We start from the raw sequence: 20,997 nt of genomic DNA on the forward strand, positions 1-20,997 counted from the left end.
ATCTTAGGTTTTTCTTTTTTTTTTTTTTTTAATTTAAGCACAAACTACCTTATAATGGCTTCCTTAACATAAAAATCAAATTCTTCAATTTAGGCCCCAAAGGAGCCAAGCCCTGATTAACTCTACAGACTCCTCTTCTGTCCTCACTCTTTCTAGCCACACAGGCCTCCTCAGAAAGTCTTCCCTGAACATACAATCCAAAGGGGGCAACATCCCCCACACCAAACCTCATATATACATTACTACAACATATTACTTACTTTCACCCCCTTTATCTCACAGCTTCTAAATGTAAATTTCATGAGGCAGGAACCTTCTCTCTGAATCACCTCTATTTGTATTCTCAGTGCCTGACACATAGCAGACACAAAATAAATAAATAAGCTTGTGCATGAGTGAAAGCAACTTCCTATCAGCATTGAAGTATATGTGCTGCAGAAATTATGTTTCCCTTTGTTCCATCTAAAATATACATGCTGACCTAGAACATTTAGCTTACCAACTTACTCATGCAGAAGTAATAAATTCACTGATCCAAATTCTCACATTCTATATAGACCAGAGGTTAGCAAATTAAACCTCACAGGCTAAATCTGGCCTATGGTCTGTGTTAGGCAGCTATAGTTTCATTGGAACACAGCCACGTGCACTTGTTTATCTACTGTCTATGGTGCTTTGTTGGGTAGCTACAACAGAGACCATATGGTCCACAAAACCTAATATGTACTAACTGACCCCTTACAGAAAATGTCTGCCAACCCCTGACTTAACCTGCAAGTATGGACTTACTAGGATACCATCCCAGCAGCCAAAAATAATAACAATTTAAATAGGATAATAAATAAAAGCCTATTTTAGAGGCAGGTATTATACTGTGCATGGGGAGTAACAGATGAAACTAAAATGAAAGAAGCCTTTCCTTGGAGGGAAAACTTTCCAAGAATGAGGACTACCTAACGGTCAATTTATTCCCTAGAGAATAAAGGTGAAAAAGTACCAGAGTAAGTTTCACGTAAGGATTAATACGTATTTAACACTTGTTTTCTAAATAACTGATGAGTATAAAGAATAGAAAAGATAAAGGCAGGAAATATTTAGAACACTAGAAAGAAATTAAACGCAGTGGAAACCGCAGTAAAACTTACTTACAAATATCTATGTCTGTGAAGGAGACCAGCTTTAATTCAGAAACCTACCATGGCCACTTAGTAAAAGGCAGTACACAATACACAGCACATTCCCATGGCGGATTTCATTTAAAATCTCTAATGTCAGATAGTGTTTCAGATAGGTTTCAAAGAAGAGAAACCCAGCCACAACAGTTCAGATAAAACAAGTTCACAGGAAGCATACAGCAACACTTCAAGAAAACATAAACTTTATGGGAACCTGTAAAGAGAAAGCCATTTGGGACTAGGTAGTCTTGATATCTGTTTCCAAAGCCCCTCTCCACACCTGTCCCACCAAACACAGAGTTTATCACCTCTGATTCTCAGAGCATGTCTATAAAGTCACTGCTCTTATCTTAATACATGATTTTCTTTCCTGTTTACTTGTTAAGACTGCACATGGCCCAAGTACATACTGTCTTTTTTGGTTTAAGTGATTCATCATTTGAATCTAGCCTCTGTGAACCTGAATTCAATTTCTTAAAAGAGGGAGGCTCTGATTAGTCACTGGCCCCCAGGGTTAGCTGTCCATTCCTGGTCCAATAAACTGTGTGTTTGTGTCTTTATTTTGTGGTTTTCCCAAGACAGGGAGAGGGAGTCTTCCCCCTTTCTTCCATCAGCAAGGAGCATGAGCATGGTAAGGACTCCCCAACCCAAAATACATGTTGATTCATGAATGTGCTTTGCAAATTACAGAAAGCTTTATAAATGTAAAATTTACTACTTTAGTGAAGTCACATTAGTGTGGAGAAAGATTATCAACTGCCCCACTTTCTCAAACTAAGATGACATATGTAAATTACCCTGTAGGGCTGCATGGGTAACGAAACAATTGGTCTTTTAATTTTGTATGCTATGTCTTTAAAAATCTTCCTGGTTTTAGCTAAATTTATCAATATTTACTCTGTGATTTTTCCATTGCTTTTAGTATATAAAGTCCTTACACATTTAAATGTTAAACAGTAAGCTACATTTTCTATTAATTTTTATGGTAATCGCTTATGGTTTTTTTTATTGTCTACCCCAAGCGTATACAACTTTAAACACTACAATTTAGTCTGCCTTTTAGCCAGAAAATAATTTGTTTTACAAAAAAGTTTCAAGTGTAGTAGAAAAGAACTCCCATATACCCCTTACCCAAAGTCGTTAATGTTAACATTTACTTTACCATTTTCTCTTGAGACAAAATTTTTTCTGAACCATTTAGATCTCTTCCTAAATGTGTATCTCCTAAAAACAGGGACATTCTTTTACATAACCATAAGCAAAATTATCAAAATCAGGAAATAAACATTTTGTTTTATTATCTAATCCACAGACTAGCCAATTATCTTAATAATGTCCTTTATAGCAAAAGGAAAAGGATCACCCGGTACAGAATCCATAACCGTCTTGTTGCCTTTAATCTGGAACGGTTCCTTCATGTGTCCCTTGACATCTTTGAAGACTACAGCTAGTTATTTTGTAGGATGTTCCTTTATTTTGGTTTTCTCAAAATGAAATTTTTGTCATGCATGTAAACCATGTTGTATCCTTCTCAATGCATTATATCAGGAGACATGATGTCAACTTGTCCCATTCCTGAGTGATATTAAGTGACATATGCCAGATTTATCCACAATAAAGTCACAATTTTTCCCTTTGGGATTAAAAAATACCTTGTAGGGAGACACTCTGAGACATTTTCTATATTTTTATTGTTTTTGTGCTTTTAAATTGTAACTTTAAATACTTCTGGAGACGCCTGGGTGGCTCAGTCGGTTAAGCACCTGCCTTCAGCTCAGGTCATGATCCCAGGGTCCTGGGATCGAGTCCCAAGTCCTGCATCAGGCTCCTTGCTCAGCAGGGAGCCTGCTTCTCCCTGCCACTCCCCCTCCTTGTGCTCTCTCTCTCTGACAAATAAATAAAATCTTTAAAAAAAAATTAAAAATAAAATACTTCTGAAATTTATTTTGGTATACTGTCAGTTAACGTTCTGACTTTTCCTTTACTGAATAACCAATTCCTTCCACACTGAACTGCTGAAATTCATTCATTTTATGATAACTTCATATACCTAATATATATAAAGATTATAGCGTATCTCAGGATTTAGTCTACAGATCTGTGCCTATTCTAGTTTCAGACTATTGTAGTTGCCACACGTTTATATTGCAAATTATTGCCTATAAACAGATATATTTAGTATCTGAGTAGAGCCAATCTTATTTCCTCTTTGGTTTACAATTTCTTCCTAGTTAATTTTACTTCTTCGTTTTTTTGGATGAACTTTAGAATCACCATCTAAAAAAGAGAACAAAATTCACACCAGTGTTTTGGTTCCAATCATTCTACACTTAATTTGTGAACCTCTTAAAGCACAGCATTCTCATTCCCAAAGACAGTTATGAATCTTATATGCAAAACTGCCAAGAAGGACAAATTAACCAACGGTTTTGGTTTCTCTCTCTCCACAGAGAAAGTTTTCACTTTTTACATTTTCCAGAATGTAACTAATAACAGGGAGCAAAGGAGCAGAATGGGCAAGTTAACCTAATCATATTTCCTTTAGAACTGAATATTAAGAACAGTTTTATTTATTTGTCATGATATGAAAAAAGAACTGTTTGTGGATTATCAATGGTTTAAAGACAGCATCAATACCAGCGAACCACTGCTAACAAGAACATTACTCATTCAATGTTTAACTCAATCTAAGGTTCAATGATAATAATCGATTTGTACTGACACTTCTATTGTCTGGTTGGCCTGGTGACTAAAGGCATGCATTTGCCAGACAGCTGACTGAGGCTGGGAATGTAGCCTTTGGCTGAGGAATAGAGAGACTAACTGGCCCAAATGCAAAACAAGCCTCTGAAGTAAACCTGATCTGTACCATATTCTATGTAAATTAATGATCTGGAGAAGAAACATTTCATTTTCTTTGAACATTTACGAATACATGGGTGACTCACAGGTTAAAAAAAAAGAAAAAAAAGGAGAAGGAATAATCAGGCAAAGCTCTTCTAAGCAGACATTAGGGCTGCAGAAGAGTTGAGTTTTAAGTAGGTTTCCAAAACAGATTATCTCCATGTCCAAAGAGGACAAATTGAGCATCAATTGAAATAACTACAACAGATTGAAACACATCAAATAATTTCATAACGATATTTAAAAAAACACACACCTAGCTGGTCACTGTTGGAAGATGCTATGGAGCTAACTCATTTTGGAAACAGTTAAATATGGAGAACCATAAATAGCTTTATGTGCACTATACCTGATATGTATGAGAAGTAGTTCTGATGTACTTAAAAGAGTAATAAAAGTATTGCATGTTAATATAAATAACTTTTATGAAAACAGCTATATTTTCTAAAACTAAAAACGTTAGTGAAAAAAGCGGCACTGTTTTACATCTTTGCAAATTTCATTAATGCTGGATTGAACATTAGCTGATTTCTCATCTGCTTCTGCATCTTTATGTTACACAGCTTCTGGAAAACTCTCCTGTATACTCATGAGAATGAAAGTAAAAATAGCAAATCAAGTCTTCATTATTAAAAATTTTTGACTTTACACAATCCCTGGAAAGGTCTCAAGGATCCCCAACAGGTCCCCAGACTGCACTTGGAAAATTGCTAAGTTAGAAATCACCACTTTCAGCCCAAATATTTAACTGTTTTCAAAATGAGTTAATGGATGTAGGAATAGAGAACTGCAATAAGAGCTGCTAACATATCCCCCCAACAATGTCTACCACGCACGAATACACCACCTGATGACCTATGAAACAGAGTCTTTCCCTTCTCCAAATTAAACATGAATCTTAAGAAGCTACTAGATCCAGCTACCAATTTACAGGTAACTATGATGACAGAGGAACAATGACACTACAACATGGATAGAATCAGCAAATCCAGACACTGGAAACTACTGAACAAACAACTGGGCTGGGAGAAAGGAGAAGCAAGAAGCAGAGGAGAACGGGAGGGGAGATGGAAGAAGGAAGAGAAGGAGAGAGAGTAGGAGTAAATACTACTTACTTATAGAAACTTATAGAAAAAAAGATTTAAAAGGCAAGTAAGGCAGTTTTCACTTCCAGTAATGTCAGATTACCTCATATTAACACCCAACTCTCCAGCAGATGAGAACTGTAAACTCTGTGCAAACAGTAAAAACTATCAGAAGACACTAAAGAGGGGCGCCTGGGTGGCTCAGTCGTTAAGCGTCTGCCTTCGGCTCAGGTCATGGTCCTGGGATCGAGCCCCACATCAGGCTCCCTGCTCAGCGGGAAGCCTGCTTCTCCCTCTCCCACTCCCCCTGCTTGTATCCCTGCTCTCGCTGTCTCTGTCAAATAAATAAATATTTTTTTAAAATTGTTATAAAAAAGAAGACACTAAAGAGCAACCACAGCGAACAGAAACTGGAGAGGAAACTAGGTATTTTCTGGTTTTTTTTTTTTTTTTAAAGATCATCACTAGAAAGCAGGACCCAGTCAGTGCCAAGCAGAGCTGGTAAAACTCGAACAGAAATCCACAAATCTTAAAAAGGAGATCCCTGCAACCATAGTAACTGGAAAGTGAAGGGCAAATCCAGGGAGGGAGAGAATCAGAGAATAGGAGCCACAAAACCTGCAGAACAACTCTACCCAGATCTCTGGCTCACCTTTAAGGTAGGCATGTATGGGGCTGACTCCAAGCAATCAGTTAGAGACTAAAAGAACTGAGCATAAATTTTAACTGGTATCCTCATGAGAAGCAGAGTTTGCTAAAGTAAAAAATGAACAAAAGAAACCAAACCAATACCCTTAAGGGACAAAACAGAATCCAGAGGCTCTACAACCTACCATTTCCAATGTCCTGGATATAATCCAAAATCACTAGATATACAAAGAAACAGCAAAGTGTGACCTACAATCAAAAGAAAAGCAATCAGGAGAGAAAGATGATGACTTTCGAATTCGCAGACAATGATTTAAAGCAGCTAGGATCCCCATATGCAAGCGCTTACAATGAATACAACTTTGAAATCTCAGCAGAGAAATAAAAACTATAAAAAAGAACCAAATGTAAATTCTAGAACTGAAAAATATCAAATTAACTCCAAACAAAAAACTAGAGTACGGAGATAACAGGAGAGTCAGGTGGGAAAAAACAGAAATTATCCAATCTGATGACGAGATCAGAGCTGAAAAAAGTAGTTAAGTAAACTTTAACACATAATTTAACAGAAATCTGAAGAATGAAAGTTAACTGAGCTTCAGGGTCCTGTGGGACAATATTAAAATGTGTAACATATTTGCAGGTGAAGTCTCAATTTTAAAATAATTTTGGGGGCGCCTAGGTGGCTCAAATGGTTAAGCGTCTGCCTTTGGCTCGGGTCATGATCTCCAGGTCCTGGAAATCGAGCCCAGGGTCAGGCTCCCTGCTCAGCGGAGAGTCTGCTTCTCTCTCTCCCACTGCCTCTCCCCTCCACTCGTGCTCTCTCTCTCTAGTGAATAAAATCTTCAAAAATAAAGAAATAATCTTGAAGACAAATTCACAGATTCACAAAGCTCAGCAAACACCATGACTACACACACACACACACACACACACACACACACACATGCCTGCAAAGCATGCATAGGTACATCACAGTCATACTTTAGAAAACAAAGACAACGACTTCAAAATGGCCTATCACTATAGAGCAACAACAATAAAAATATCAGATAATGTACTCTTTTCAAGGAAAAGAGTATTACCAAAGATAAAGAGACTGTGTAATGACAGAATGCTACCTTTATCAAGACAACACAGTAATAATAAGTATGTTGGCCCCTAACAAGTTTCAAAATAAATGAAGCAAACAATAAAATAGGGGAAAATATACAAACCCACAATCATTTGTTAACTGCTGAATCAGTGACTGATAAATTACCTAGACAAAAATCAGTAAAGCAGACCTAGAAGAGTTGAACAGCACTATCAATCACAAACCTATAACTGACATTTATAGAACACTATACCCAACAACTTCAGAAACACATTCTTTTCAAGTGCATATAATATGTTCACCAAGACAGACTATATATGTGCTAGACCATAAAACAAGTCTCAAAAAATAAGGGTTGAGAGAACAGAGAATGTTCACGGACAAAAACAAAAGTAAATTAGAAATTGACTAGAGTAAGAGACCTACAAAAACCCTAAATATGTGGAAATTAAACAATCACTCCTATATAATCCATGGATCAAAGAAGAAATCACAAGGGAAACCAGAAAACATTTTGAACTGAATGATAAAATACAACATATCAAAATTTCTGCAAAGCAGGTAAAGCAGAGGAGAGAAATTTATCGCTTTAAAATACTAGAAAAGAGAGCTTTCAAATCAATGAGTTTAGGTTCTACCTTAAGCAAAGAAAGAACAAATAACACAGAGCAAATAGAAGAAATAATAAAAAGCAAAACTGTTATAGAATCTATGCACATTTAAAAGAGGGGGTTTCATTAACGTCAATAAATATGACAACTTACATGAAACAGGCAAATTCCCTAAAAATACCAATCATCAAAACTGATACAAGAAACAGATAATCTGAAAAACCACAGTGGTCACTTTCATTCTCTGCCCCAGTGACACTCAAATCCCAGCATTCCTTTCTGTCCTAGAGAGCCGGGGTCATCTCAACTTGAGCAGCTGGCTAAAGACGATGGAGTCATCCACTCCCACGTTAAAAGAGTCCAGCACTTGGTACAGAACCTGCCAACAGGGGAAAGGGGAACAGGGACAGCAAGGGGACAGCAGGGGGACAGCAGGGGGGCAGCCTGGGCTTGGTCCCTATGTCAAACAACAGCAGATCACTAAGTAGGACATATAAAAACAGGCAATAGGTCAAATTCGGGTGGGGGTGCAGGGGGCACAGTTTGCCAACTCCTGATCTAGGCATGTAATCTTCAAAGAAAGGGAAATTGGAGGACTTGCGCTACGTGACCTCAAGACTCACTGATATGGTACTGGTGTAAGCACCAATAAATAAATGAATAAAACTGAACACAGAGCTCTGAAACATACTCATACTTTCATGGTCATTTCATGTTTGACAAAGGTTTCAAAGTAATCCATTGACAAAAGTGTTTTTTAACAAATGGAGCTGGAACAACTTTATATATTCACAGAAAAAGATGAACCTCAACCTCTAGCACACCATATACTAAAATTAATTTGAGATTGATCATAGATGTAAATGTAAGAGCTAAAGCTTTCAAAGCTTCTAAAATAAAATGAGATTATGATGATTTGGGAGTAGGCAGAGATTTCTTAAGATGGAGCTGAGAAAGCAGTAACTATAAAACTAAATATTGATAAAATTCATCAAAAAGACAAACATTTGCTTGTCAAAAGACACCAATAAGAAAATAAAGGAGAAAGCCACAAACTCAAAGAAAATACTCACTAATCACAGATCTTACAAAGAAGAATGAACAAATTCTGATCTATTCATGTAATAGAAAAGTACCAGGTAATAAAAAAAGAACTACATGTATCCACCTGCATAACTCTCAAAAGAACTTTTACCAAAAAAAGCACACTTTATTTTATTTATATGAATATGAATAAAAATCAAAACACTGGTTGCCTCTGGAGGGGGGAGAAATTAAAGAAGAAGGAACTTTTTGGGAAGATGGCCATGCTCTACATCTCTGCAGGGGTCTAGTGCCAAATTGGATGTATTTATTAAAACTCTTCCACAAGGTAAGATTTTTACATTTCAGTCTATGCAAATTATACCTCAAATAATTTTTAACAAATATTCCAATTAATGACATCCTAAAGATTTAAGTGATGTGAACGAATGTTTGCAACCTACTTTGAAATATAAAAAAAATATAAGATGGATTGAATAATGGACAGCTACATAGATGTGTGCTAAAGCAAACACAGCACAATATTTCCTGTACCTGCATAATTTTTCCACTTTTATGTATACCTGAATTGTTCATAATAGAATATTAGGAGGTGGAGGGGGCAGAAGACAGGCAGATCTGGTCACTGTGCTGTGGCTTTGAGCAGCCTCTGCCCAAGATCAGATCTTGCCATGACCATCCATGAGAAGCGTTCTGAGAGAATATAGCTCACCCTGCCAAGCAGAGCCGCTAATGCATCACAGCACTCTCACTACTGGGAGAACCCACTCACCTGCAGTAGGACCTAGAGGACCATGCTGCAACAAGTTCTGCAACAGAATATGACTGCTCACAACTACCCCATCCTTGTAAAGATCCTAGACAGGCCAGTATGAGACTGTCCTTGAACTGGTGGAGCCCACGGTCCAGTAGAAGATTGACAAGACACCATCTAAAACTCTAAGAAGTTCTTGCTGGGCATGGCCTTTGCTTACTTCTACCCAAAGCTGATCTTGCCTGTGCAGGATGGCTTGACTTTCATGAAATAGATGAAGAAACCTTCAATGTCATCACCAATTCCTTAAAAATCTATGGGCCCAGAGCCTGTTTCAACTTTCTTATCAGTTTATAAAGTACCCCACAACCAGATGACATCCTCTGTTACGAAGATGAATGCCAGTTGTTGTCATAGAAGACAAACAGATTTCCTGCTCTGTAATAAGAATTAAACATCAATTGTGAGGAGCCTGTAGAGCAGCTTATGCCGGAGCAGTAGAGGAGACATAGGTGAGGGACTATACCTCAGTGTGTACTACATGGTACTTGTGCTGCAGGTTTGATTGCAAGGCCTAAAGTCATCTGAGCTGTTATGTTTCCCAGGGACTTACAATGGCAAGGCCCCCCCCAGGTTAAAGGGTATCCAGCCCCACTGGTCTGAGGCCCCCACTCTCAGATGCAAAACTGGCTTTTTTCCCACAGTCCAAGCAATACAGGCCCCAAGAAGTTGCCTGGTCAGATTGTGATCATCTAGCCTCTGATCCTTTATCAGCAGTAGTTTCAAAACCCGTATTAACCACTCACAGCATGTGGACCTTACCTGTATCTTGATTTATACAAACTCGTAAGAGAAGGAAAAAAATGAAATTTATGAAATGAAAGAAATTTGAATACTGGCTAGATAACTAGATTATTGTTAATTTTTATGGATGTGAAAATGGTATGTACTAGGATTATATATTTTTTAAAGTCCTTGTGCTTTAGAGACAACATCAGCTGATGAGTTTACAGATGAAATTACAGGTCTTGGGTTTGCTTCAAAATAATAAAGAAGGGACAAGACCATGAGTTGGTGGAAGTTCTTTATATTATTCTGTCTATTTGCATAGATATACAAATATCTCCATAACAAAAAGTTTTAAAAGGAAAAAAAGACTAACAATTTCTATTTTTAATCGGATCCAAGTAAGTTTTTAAAAAGATAACACACTAATAACAAGAAAGAAACAAAAAGCTGAGATAAAAGCTAGAATAGCTGAGGCAGGGACGCCTGGGTGGCTCCGTTGTTAAGCATCTGGCTTTGGCTCAGGTCATGGTCCCAGGGTCCTGGGATCAAGCCCCACATCGGGCTCCCTGCTCAGCGGGAAGCCCGCTTCTCCCTCTCCCACTCCCCCTGCTTGTGTTCCTGCTCTGGCTATCTCTCTTTCTCTGTCAAATAAATAAAATCTTAAAAAATAAATAAATAAAAAATAAATGGCTGAGGCAAATAAACTAAAAGGAAATAAATCATGTGACCTGGGATACCATTGCAAAAAAAAAAAAGTTAAATACTCAGAACAGTAGTTACAACCTAACATCTAGCTCTTTCTACATACTCTGGGTTTTCAGTCACCATGGAAAAAGACCATGTTACAATATATACAAAACAAAGGTACAAAACAGGTACTTCTCACAGATTACAAAGGAAAACAAAGCTAAGGGAAAAGCAGTTTGCCCAAAGTGACAAGATTCATTTTATTAGTGGTGTTGAAACCAGACCACAAATTATTTTGAGTCCTAGGCAGGAGTCTTTAGTTGTTAGAGTGGTTTTCTCAGAAGGTGGTCTGTAGCCCTCAGCTTCAGAATCACAGTGGGGTTCTGGCCAAAAATGCAAACAGACAGTCCTTTGCCTCACCCCACATCCAGGATCAGAATCTCTGGGGAGTGAAGCCCACGACTTTTCACACAAAAAATAAAAAATAAGAATAAATTACCAGGAGTAATTCCAAAGAAACTCACATGGATCTTAAGTTTCAAACTTCCTTGCATATACTCTTGTACATTCTCATTGCTCTAAGTGTAATGAAAAGGTATATAAGATTATCCTACAGAAATGTCTATAATGTTTCAAGGGTAGTAAAACCAATACAGAAGAAACTACAAGAGCAATAAAAAAAAATTTTGTGTAGAGGCACCTGGGGGGCTTAGTCAGTTAAGTGACCAGTTCCTGATTTCCACTCAGGTCATGACCTCACGGTGCCGGGACAGAGCCCCTCATGGGGCTCCCTGCTCAGTGGGGAGTCTGCCTGAGATTCTCTCCTTCACCCTCTCTCTCTGCCCCTCCCTCCCACTCACTCATGCACGTTCTCTCTCTGGCTCTCTCTCAAATGAACAAATCTTAAAAAAATTCATGCAGTATCTTATAGTGAATAAGATACACACACGTAAGTGTGTGTGCATTTGTGTGTGTGTGCGCATATAAATTTTCAAGTATGACTGGGGTTTTATAGTCCCTGTCACCCACAATATTCCTGGAAGACTTGACTGGAGAGTAAAAATTTGATAGGACTTAAGAGATTCACAATAAATAAAACAGCATGGGCAAAATAGCAAGAAAACTAGAATAGAGACAGCAAACATGGAAAACAAAACAGATTCACTACAGTTAAAACATTTCTGCCAGAATGAAGCAAGAAGATTAACTAGGAAGGTTATAAAAGGATTCATACTGAGAAATGAAAACTTTGGAATGCCACAGACCAGGAGTCTTCAGCCAACCACCTGCAGATCAAACTGGGCCACTGGCCTGCTCTTGCACTGCCCCTGATTTAAAAATGGTTTTTAAATGTTTAAAGGATAAATGCTTTTTTCAAACAAGGATACGCAACAGCGACTGCATGTAGGTGGCCACAAAGCCTACAATATTTACTGGTCCTTTACATAAACAGCTTGCCAACCTCTGCTAAAAGCAACAAAATAATTGTAGATCCTGGAGTAATGAGTTTTAACTTAGCTCTGCACTCAATAATGACATTGAATATGTTGCTACTAAAATAACAGCCAATTTTTGCTATTATTATTTAAGCTCAGCATAAAGGTTAAAATGTTCCAAGAGTTTAAATACATAAACCAAATATTAATGTATATGACACTTTCATATTCTATGAAAACTAAAAAATCCCTCTAATAAAACCACTCTGTGCAGGGAGTAAAAATATTGATAATCCTTCCCCTATAACTTCTACTATCTCAGACTTTGATTCAATAAACACCTGAGTATCTACATTATTCTACAAGAACTACACTAGGAACTTTCATAGGTTGCCTGACTTCATAGTATTTTACGGGTGCCTGGGTGGCTCAGTTGGTTAACCATCTGCCTTCGGTTCAGGTCATGGTCCCAGGGTCCTAGCATTGAGCCCCGCATCAGGTTCCTTGCTCAGCGGGAAGCCTGCTTCTGCCACTCCCCCTGCTTGTGCGCTCCTGCGCACTCTCCCTCTCTCAAATAAATAAAATCTTAAAAAAAAAAAAAAAAAGGAATGAATACAATACTTTGAAGCTACATGATATTTCCATATACTGATTCACGATTCATTCAAAGGTCCACTGTCTTTGCTCTGATAATGTCCCAAACACTCTTTCTGATACTGGGTTTCTACTTTTCAGAGTCCATGATTCTGTATAGAGAACCACCATCACATACTACAGTTTACACAGGATGATTTGAGAAATAACCACTAGTGTTCTGTTTAGCCTCGTAATAGACTAGGTATATATAATATATCACAAAATGATACATGGATATTCCAGCAAAACTATCAGAGCATGTGAATTTGGAATCTTAAAACAAAAATATTTTGTGGTAGTGCTTGCTTGTGGTTATAAATGGCTCCAGTCTCTCCCAAAGTTGCAATTTAATTGCCCCAAAGCTCTGAATAGCTTGTCTCATAAGGCCTACTGAATCATAAGTATAACTTCCTGAAAAATACTATGTCTCCACACTCGCAGAGCATCTGCAGCTCCCAACTGAAACCCTTTCTCACTCTTAAACCAAAACAGAATTGACAGAAATGATTTTCCTTTTCTCTCTTCCCCCCAACTAAACTCTAAGCTTTACATGAAGGCAAAATCATATCTGCTTTTGCTTAACACTGTATCTCTGGCACCCAAGGGGATAGTCCATGGTATATAATAGGTGATTAATAAATCTCTGCTTCAAAAATGAAAAATGAATCCATCATAAATGTTAACAGAGAAAAGAGCACCTTACTTTATGGGTTTATTGCTTTAGAAGGATTTTTTTAAAAGCAGTAGTTTCTGTTCCGGGGGGTTATTTTGATAATCTAGCATAAAGATAATCAAATATGTCAATCAATGCATGATTTTATTTCTCCATGTAGACTGTATGCCTGTGGAGCATCAGTAGTAACTCTTTCATTCTCAGGCCTAAAACATAACTATGAAGAGTTAATTTGCTACCAGAAAAGAAAAACTGATGCTTCAAAATAAAATTACTAATACATTTTCTTTTTATTGAATTATCTATAGCACTGATCACCAGCCCTCCTTCCATTAACTTTAATAATCAGAAGTTAACCCAAGAGTGAAATTCCTTCAACTAGAGGACCATGAATTACCCACGATATCACAAGAGGATATATGGAGAAAACTACTAAAGATTTTTTTTTAAAGTTAACATCACAATACAAAAGAAAGTATTACAAGATAAGTATGTGGAATTTTTTTTTGTAAAATATTTTACTTTTGAAAAAAATGTCAAAACAATTTCCTCAAATGATACAAAGCGCTTCACTGCAAAATATTTTACTAACATCTGGCACACTATGGTCTATAATGTAAAAATGGACATATCTGCTCCACTGAACACACCATAGGAGTCTGCGAATACTAAAGTAATATTCAAGTACTTTGTAAACTACATCTGTAGAAACTAATGATGTATTGTTATAAATATTAAGCATGTCCTTGACACATGCTTATAAATAGTAATAACTTTATTTGCTTGACTAATACAGATGTACTTTTTAATGACTCAAATACCATAAGTGGCACTGCCATCAGTTTTGTGATTTTCCAAAAACAGTGAACAATTCTTAACATAGTTCTGAATGAAATCTGAAATCTTCCCTAGATATACACATGTGCTAGGCCACTGTGAATTAAATGGCTTCCCTGTATCCATGTCCTTTGCCCTGTAACTTGGCAGTCCCCTCCTACTCTTTATTCTGAATTTGGCAGCATGATTTTCTTTGGCAAGCTGTTCACAACTGTAATACAAGCATTAAAACAGATTTAAGTTACACACACAGATGACTGTAAACAGGTTTTCCCACATATAAATGTCTGGAGAAACATTCAAAGCATGTGGAATGTAGATTACTTCTGTTCGACACTCTGTGAGTCATCCAACAACCACTGCACTTACCTGCTTAAGCCCGTAATACCCCAATCAAGAACCAAATATGCCCCTCAGAACACTAAGCCCCCTGGAGGGAGTAGAAGATCCCAGACTGCTGTCAGTCAATTTACTCTCTTTTAACTGGTGATGCACTCCTCTTCAGGCATGACCCATTCATGCACAAGATGTATGACAGTAGTGTCTTTTTAATCCAAAATATACGTGATTGAGTATGGTCCTTTCCAAACTACTGACAGAAGATACACAGAATATGGCAACATGTTTTGAAATGAAAAATTAAGATTTGTATACTTTTTTCTATGCATGTTATACTTAAGACTTAAATGTTTAAATAAGACAAACTGATAATAAAGCACCTGCGTTTGAAGTCTATAAAGTTTTTGTGTTAACCATCCTGCACTTCATAGTATCAATCCTCATCTTCTATGCATCTCTAAGTTTTTAAGATACTATTAATATTGTTCAGAATTAAATATACCTAGCCCAGTACTTTGGTTCTTAGTTGTTCTTAGGGACAGAAAGTATGTGTGTCTTCTTTAACATTTAAAAAGTTGGTATATTTTCTAACAGTATGAACTACAATAAATTTCCCTTTTTCTTTGTGCACTGTTTGTTCTGCCTTCAGTATCTTTTCCTGCCACAGGGTACATAGCTGGCTCAGTCGAAAGAGCCTGATCTCAGGGTCGTTCAGTTCAAGCCCCACACTGGGTATAGAGATTACTTATAAACAAACAAACAGACTTAAAAACAAATGAACCAGTATCTTCCTGCCAGCTTAGGTCCAGTTCTACTTCTATGTGATCTTCCCAATCCTCTCCTTTTCACCAACAAGTTGAGTCTCTCTTTCCGTATTACTTCTGAAACCTCTTATTCTTACCATTAATTATCTAACACACGCTATCACTGTTACATATCTGTCACCCCAATTAGATTTTAAGCTGTTAGCTAAGCCTATGAGAAATGCCTATAACTGCATCCGTAGCACCTAGCACAGAGACTGCCTTGGTGAGTGCTTTAAGCGGCCTAGCAATTTGCATGACTCTTTTTAGGATTAATATGCATGAACCCATTCCAGTCATCTCTAAGTTTATATTTTGTTTCTACTTTTTGATATGAGTTGCCTAAAATCAAGTATTTCCTTGTACATATTCTAAATTTATTTTGATATCAATCTTAATGACTGCCATATTTGACAACATGGTTGAACCCTGAGGACACTATGCTAAGTGAAATAAGCCAGTCACAGCAGGACAAAAAGTGTATGATTCCACCTACACGAGGTATCTAAAACAGTCAAATTCATAGAAGCAGAAAGTAGAATGGCAGTTGCCAGGGGCTCAGAAGGGGGAATGGGGAGTTGCTAGTTAGCGGGTATAAAGTTCACTTACACAAAAGTTCTAGAGACTTAATGTACAACACTGTCCCTCTATGTAAGAATACTGTATTGAGGGGCGCCTGGGTGGCTCAGCTGGTTGAGCGACTGCCTTCGGCTCAGGTCATGATCCCAGGGTCCTGGGATCAAGCCCCGCATCAGGCTCCCTGCTGGGCGGGAAGCCTGCTTCTCCCTCTCCCACTCCCCCCGCTTGTGCTCCCTCTCTCTCTGTCAATTAAATAAATAAAAATCTTTAAAAGAAAAAAAATTTCATTAAAAAAAAAGAGAATACCGTATTGACATTTATAATTTTTTAAGAGAGGAGACCTTATGTTAAGTGTTCCTAACCAAAATTAAAAGTTCCTTCAATCTTAGTACTTGGAGACCAGTCTTCACTCAACCTTAGCTACTTCCTGACAGGTACAGAAGTAAAAAACATTAAGTTTTTACTTACTTCTCCAATGGATCCTTTTAAGTTCTACTACTCTGAATTTATCTACTATCATTAGATTTTTAATCTAAGAACAGAATAATGTTTATTTCTGATTCCATATTCTGATGTCCAAAATTTTGCATACTAGGCCAACATTCTAAGAGTGCAACTAAAAGTTTATACTACTGGTCTAATCCTAAACTTTATATATAAATAGTTCAAGTTGTATTTCAACTCGTAAATATATTATTCTATACTTAGAGCCATTACAAATCTTCTGCCCTTTCCCCTAGCTTTAGATTTTCCGACATCAGTCCGGAACTTGATTATGCAAAATAATTTTTTCAGCAAAACAGCGTGTTCACTTCTCTATATCATGTATTAAAAATATTTCATAGTTTTTAATTTATACTTCTTCACTGTTTTAGAGCCAAAAACACATGTGCATAACAAGAAGGCAAGCAAGTTTAAGACATTACTCTCAAAATGTTAAGGAAGAAAGATAAGCAAATTGTAAAATGTTTACATATATCTTCTCAGGGTGAAAAGGATGAAAAAAAAATAAAATCTTAAAACAACTTTTTTTCTATTATATCAAAAATATGCAAGCAGAATAGTATAACTTAAGTAGTATTTCCTTTCCATGAAATAATGAAATACTGGTTATTTAATCAATTAGGATGATGGGCTCAATCTTATCCCAAAATGTCCACTTTTCTTCAGTTTTATAGTTTTTTCAATTAGATCACCACTCTTACCAACAGCATGGTAAAAACATAGAACTAAAAACAAGAAAGCAAACAAACAGAATGAAATTACTGGAAACCCATTAAAGCAGAATTAGAAGAAAATGCTCCTCTCCAAATTCTTATTGGGTTACCCTTAATGCTGGGCTGCCCCCAGCACTGCCAGCCTCCTTCCTACCCAGCACCTGCTCAAAACAAAGTTCAGCATATAATAAAAAGGCATGAGGGGACCTCAAGTAAAAGCTGATCACACAACGGCCTAACAGAAGTTCACTACAGTACCACAAAGTTAATTCTCTCTCTCTTTTGGCCTTTTAAAGCAAAGACTAACAGTTACTCCAATACTAGATGTCCTCCAAAAATGCCTTTTACGTTCAACGTTGATGAATTTTAGAGACATGTTTCACCTCAGAATAAAGGTATTTATTAGATATTTAGTAGCTATTAATTCTAAGATTCTAAGTACGTTATTAAACGACTACATTCTAAAATATCTAAATATGGAATAGAGAGATAACTTTTTACACAGTGAAATTCACCATTCTAAACAACTTATTAAATCTTATTAAAATGACTGCCAACAAAAAAGTTAAAAATTGTAAAAACACTTACTTCATTTCCATGTTTTTGCAGGAATTCAATTTCCTGTTGTGTGAATGTTGTCATGGAGATAGATTTCACCCTGTGTGGTGGATTTAACCCTCTCCTAAAAGATAAAATATTTTACAAATTTACTATTATATACCTTAAAAATTACACATCAATGTAAAACATTTTTAACTAGCACATTTAAACGTGGAACAGTGTTCACTCTATAAAACTAAAAGTATTTAAAAATTATTTTAAACTATTAATCCCCACAATAGATATGTCAAGGTAAGTTAGGTTCACACTAAATACTACATTTAGGGGCTCCTGGGTGGCTCAGGCGTTAAGCGTCTGCCTGCGGCTCAGGTCATGATCCCAGGGTCCTGGGATTGAGCCCCGCATCGGGCTCCCTGCTCCGCAGGAAGCCTACTTCTCCCTCTCCCACTCCCCCTGCTTGTGTTCCCTCTTTCGCGGTGTCTCTCTGTAAAATAAATAAAATCTTAAAAAAAAATACATTTAAATATAAATTCAGGTAACTATCTAGTAAGGAACACATAGTACCTGTAACACATGAGCTTCTAGGAAATACAAATATTACTTTCCTGTGTTTCTAGTAGAAGGAGAAGACTATGTAAGGACTCCATGGTAAAGAATTCAAAAAGTAATTAACCACTTAAATATTTTCACATTTCCTAAGAAAATGACAATGATTTGTTAAGTCTGGAGCTATACAAATATTCTAATCAAACAGCCATTACCTTTAAGCTTGAGGCTGATCTGAAAACCGAAAACTAACCCAAGAAAACTAGAAATTATTAACCCAAAAGTCTCACCTCTCCTTCAATTAAAATAAAAATTTATAATAAAGGACATTTCAATCACATCAGAAGGCAGTAAGTGTTCAAGAAGAAACTGAAGAGACATGAGGAATTCGAGAAATACCTGGATACATGATTAAATGCCTTTGAAGTTCTTTTACAACCTTGAAGGCTTTTCTGTATAGATGGCCTTAAGCGAACTTTATATCTATGTTTCTTGATGATGTTTACAATGCACATTAAAAACTGATAGACATGCACTCAGAGAAGAGTAAAAAAAACTATTTACATTTTGTCTAATTATCACAAAGTGGCCTACTCCACCACCCACAAAAATAAGGGTTAAATAATCTATGCAAAGTAACAATCTATGCAAAGCTTCATAAAATTGTTTGAGTCATGTTCTCTGCCAAAGGCCTCATTTGGAATCCAAGTTCTAGAACAGATTATTAATACTTTTACATAATTTGTCATAGTCATCTTGCAGTCATCCATGCTGATTGAGAGATTTAACAACGACGTAAAATAATAAATGAACCAAAAGTCTTTTAAAAATAACCTGGAAACATTTCTGAATAATTAAATACGGTGTGTAATAATCCTAGAAATTCACAATATTATAATTCAACAATAAGGGAAATTCAGAATTAACAGAAGGTCCTCAATTATCATATCCCACTCCTCCTCTCTCCCTGACAACTGTCAGAGATAGGCGGAACATCTTCCAAATCATGCTTTGAATTAGGGCAAAGCACTTTATCTGTTTCATTATTCTGAAGACGGAAAACGTTAAGTTGGGTTTTGTTGCTGTTTTGTTTTGTTTAAATTTTAAACTAACTCATTTACTTCTAGATCTTGGTTAAGTTATAAGATACAGAAATAAAGACTGCACAGAAGAAACTGAACACAGCAATTTCATCCTTGTAAAACTTCCAAACTTAACCATGAAAAACAACTACAGAATGAATTATTTTCAAGTTAATTTGCAATCACAAAGTAAGGCTTTAAAAATATCTTCTAGGGGGCACCTTGGTGGCTCAGTTGGTTAAGCATCTGACTCAGGTTTCAGCTCAGGCCCTTATCTCAGGGTTGTGAGATCAAGCCCCAGCCCAGTTCTGCGCTCAGTGGAGTGTCTGCTCGAGATTCTCTCTCTCTCTCCCTCTACCCCTCCACCCACTCACACGTTCTCTCTCTCTCTAAAATAAAATAAATCTATCTTTAAAAATTAACAAAAATAAAAATATCTTCTAAATTTCCAAAAGTAATGTAGGAAAGTCATTATTCATTTAAAGCAGTACACTTTGTTTTCAATTCATTTGTATTCTGAGAACAAGACTAGATTCACCATTTTCAGGGAAGCTTATTAATTTATGATGTGTCTTTACATCTTACCTTGTTCCAAAATAACGTAAGAAGTAATTACCATATTATTCTCTTAAATTTCACTACTCTTCCCTCTAACTTAGCAACTTGATCTTTCCTTATTTCCTAATACCTCCCTTCCTTATTCCAGCCAACCATTTACTTCTCCACCTCCCTTACAGTATCCTTTTAAAAAAGGAAAAGGCAAAGGAATAATTTTCTAATGAGGAAATGTCAAACACTATTACAACAGTGTATGTATGTTTTGGATAAGAAATTTTGGAGCAAAGAATTATGCCCCTAATATTTCTCAGATCATTAAATGAGAAAACCCCGGATTCTTTTTTAGTCATGTTATACAGATGTAATCTCATGAGAACAGTTCAGTGTATAGCTTATTCACTCACAGAGCTCATGGTCCTATGGTATCACAGGGTCTACTTATGCATAGAGAAAGCATTCATATTATTTAAGTAAATGACAATATTTTGAACTTACAAAACAAATACAACCAGAATGAACTCATAACCAAACCATGAAAAGACAGTTTTTCCCACTAAACAAGAACATTTAGGGGCGCATGGGTGGCTCAGTCGTTGAGCGTCTGCCTTCGGCTCAGGTCATGGTCCCAGGGTCCTGGGATCGAGCCCCGCATCGAGCTCCCTGCTCAGCGGGAGGCCTGCTTCTCCCTCCCCCACTCCCCCTGCTTGTGTTCCCTCTCTGGCTGTGTCTCTCTCTCTCAAATAAATAAAATCTTTAAAAAAAAAAACAAAAACATTTACTATAGGACTTCTTTAAGTGAGCTGACTCAGTGCATTTAAAATAGGACTCAACTGGGCGCCTGGGTGGCTCAGTTGGTTAAGCAACTGCCTTCGGCTCAGGTCATGATCCTGGAGTCCCCGGATCGAGTCCCACATCGGGCTCCCTGCTCAGCAGGGAG

At 36.9% G+C, this 20,997-nt stretch overlaps 1 protein-coding gene across 6 annotated transcripts in view; it reads right to left on the reverse strand.

Annotated features, from left to right (window-relative positions):
• The window catches only part of AGFG1 (ArfGAP with FG repeats 1), a 74,022-nt gene that overhangs the window by 37,158 nt on the left and 15,867 nt on the right, over positions 1-20,997 (reverse strand). For all 6 annotated transcript variants that reach the window (XM_088021524.1, XM_088021525.1, XM_028105134.2 and 3 more), the window contains exon 2: positions 17,902-17,995. In XM_088021524.1, coding sequence (XP_087877650.1) covers positions 17,902-17,995 — 94 coding nt within the window. The remainder of the gene's footprint in view (positions 1-17,901; positions 17,996-20,997) is intronic.

This window comes from Eumetopias jubatus, unplaced genomic scaffold, assembly GCF_037043125.1.
Source record: "Eumetopias jubatus isolate StellerSeaLion01/CBP00866 unplaced genomic scaffold, mEumJub1_p1.0 scaffold_3, whole genome shotgun sequence".
NCBI classification, from domain to species: domain Eukaryota; kingdom Metazoa; phylum Chordata; class Mammalia; order Carnivora; family Otariidae; genus Eumetopias; species Eumetopias jubatus.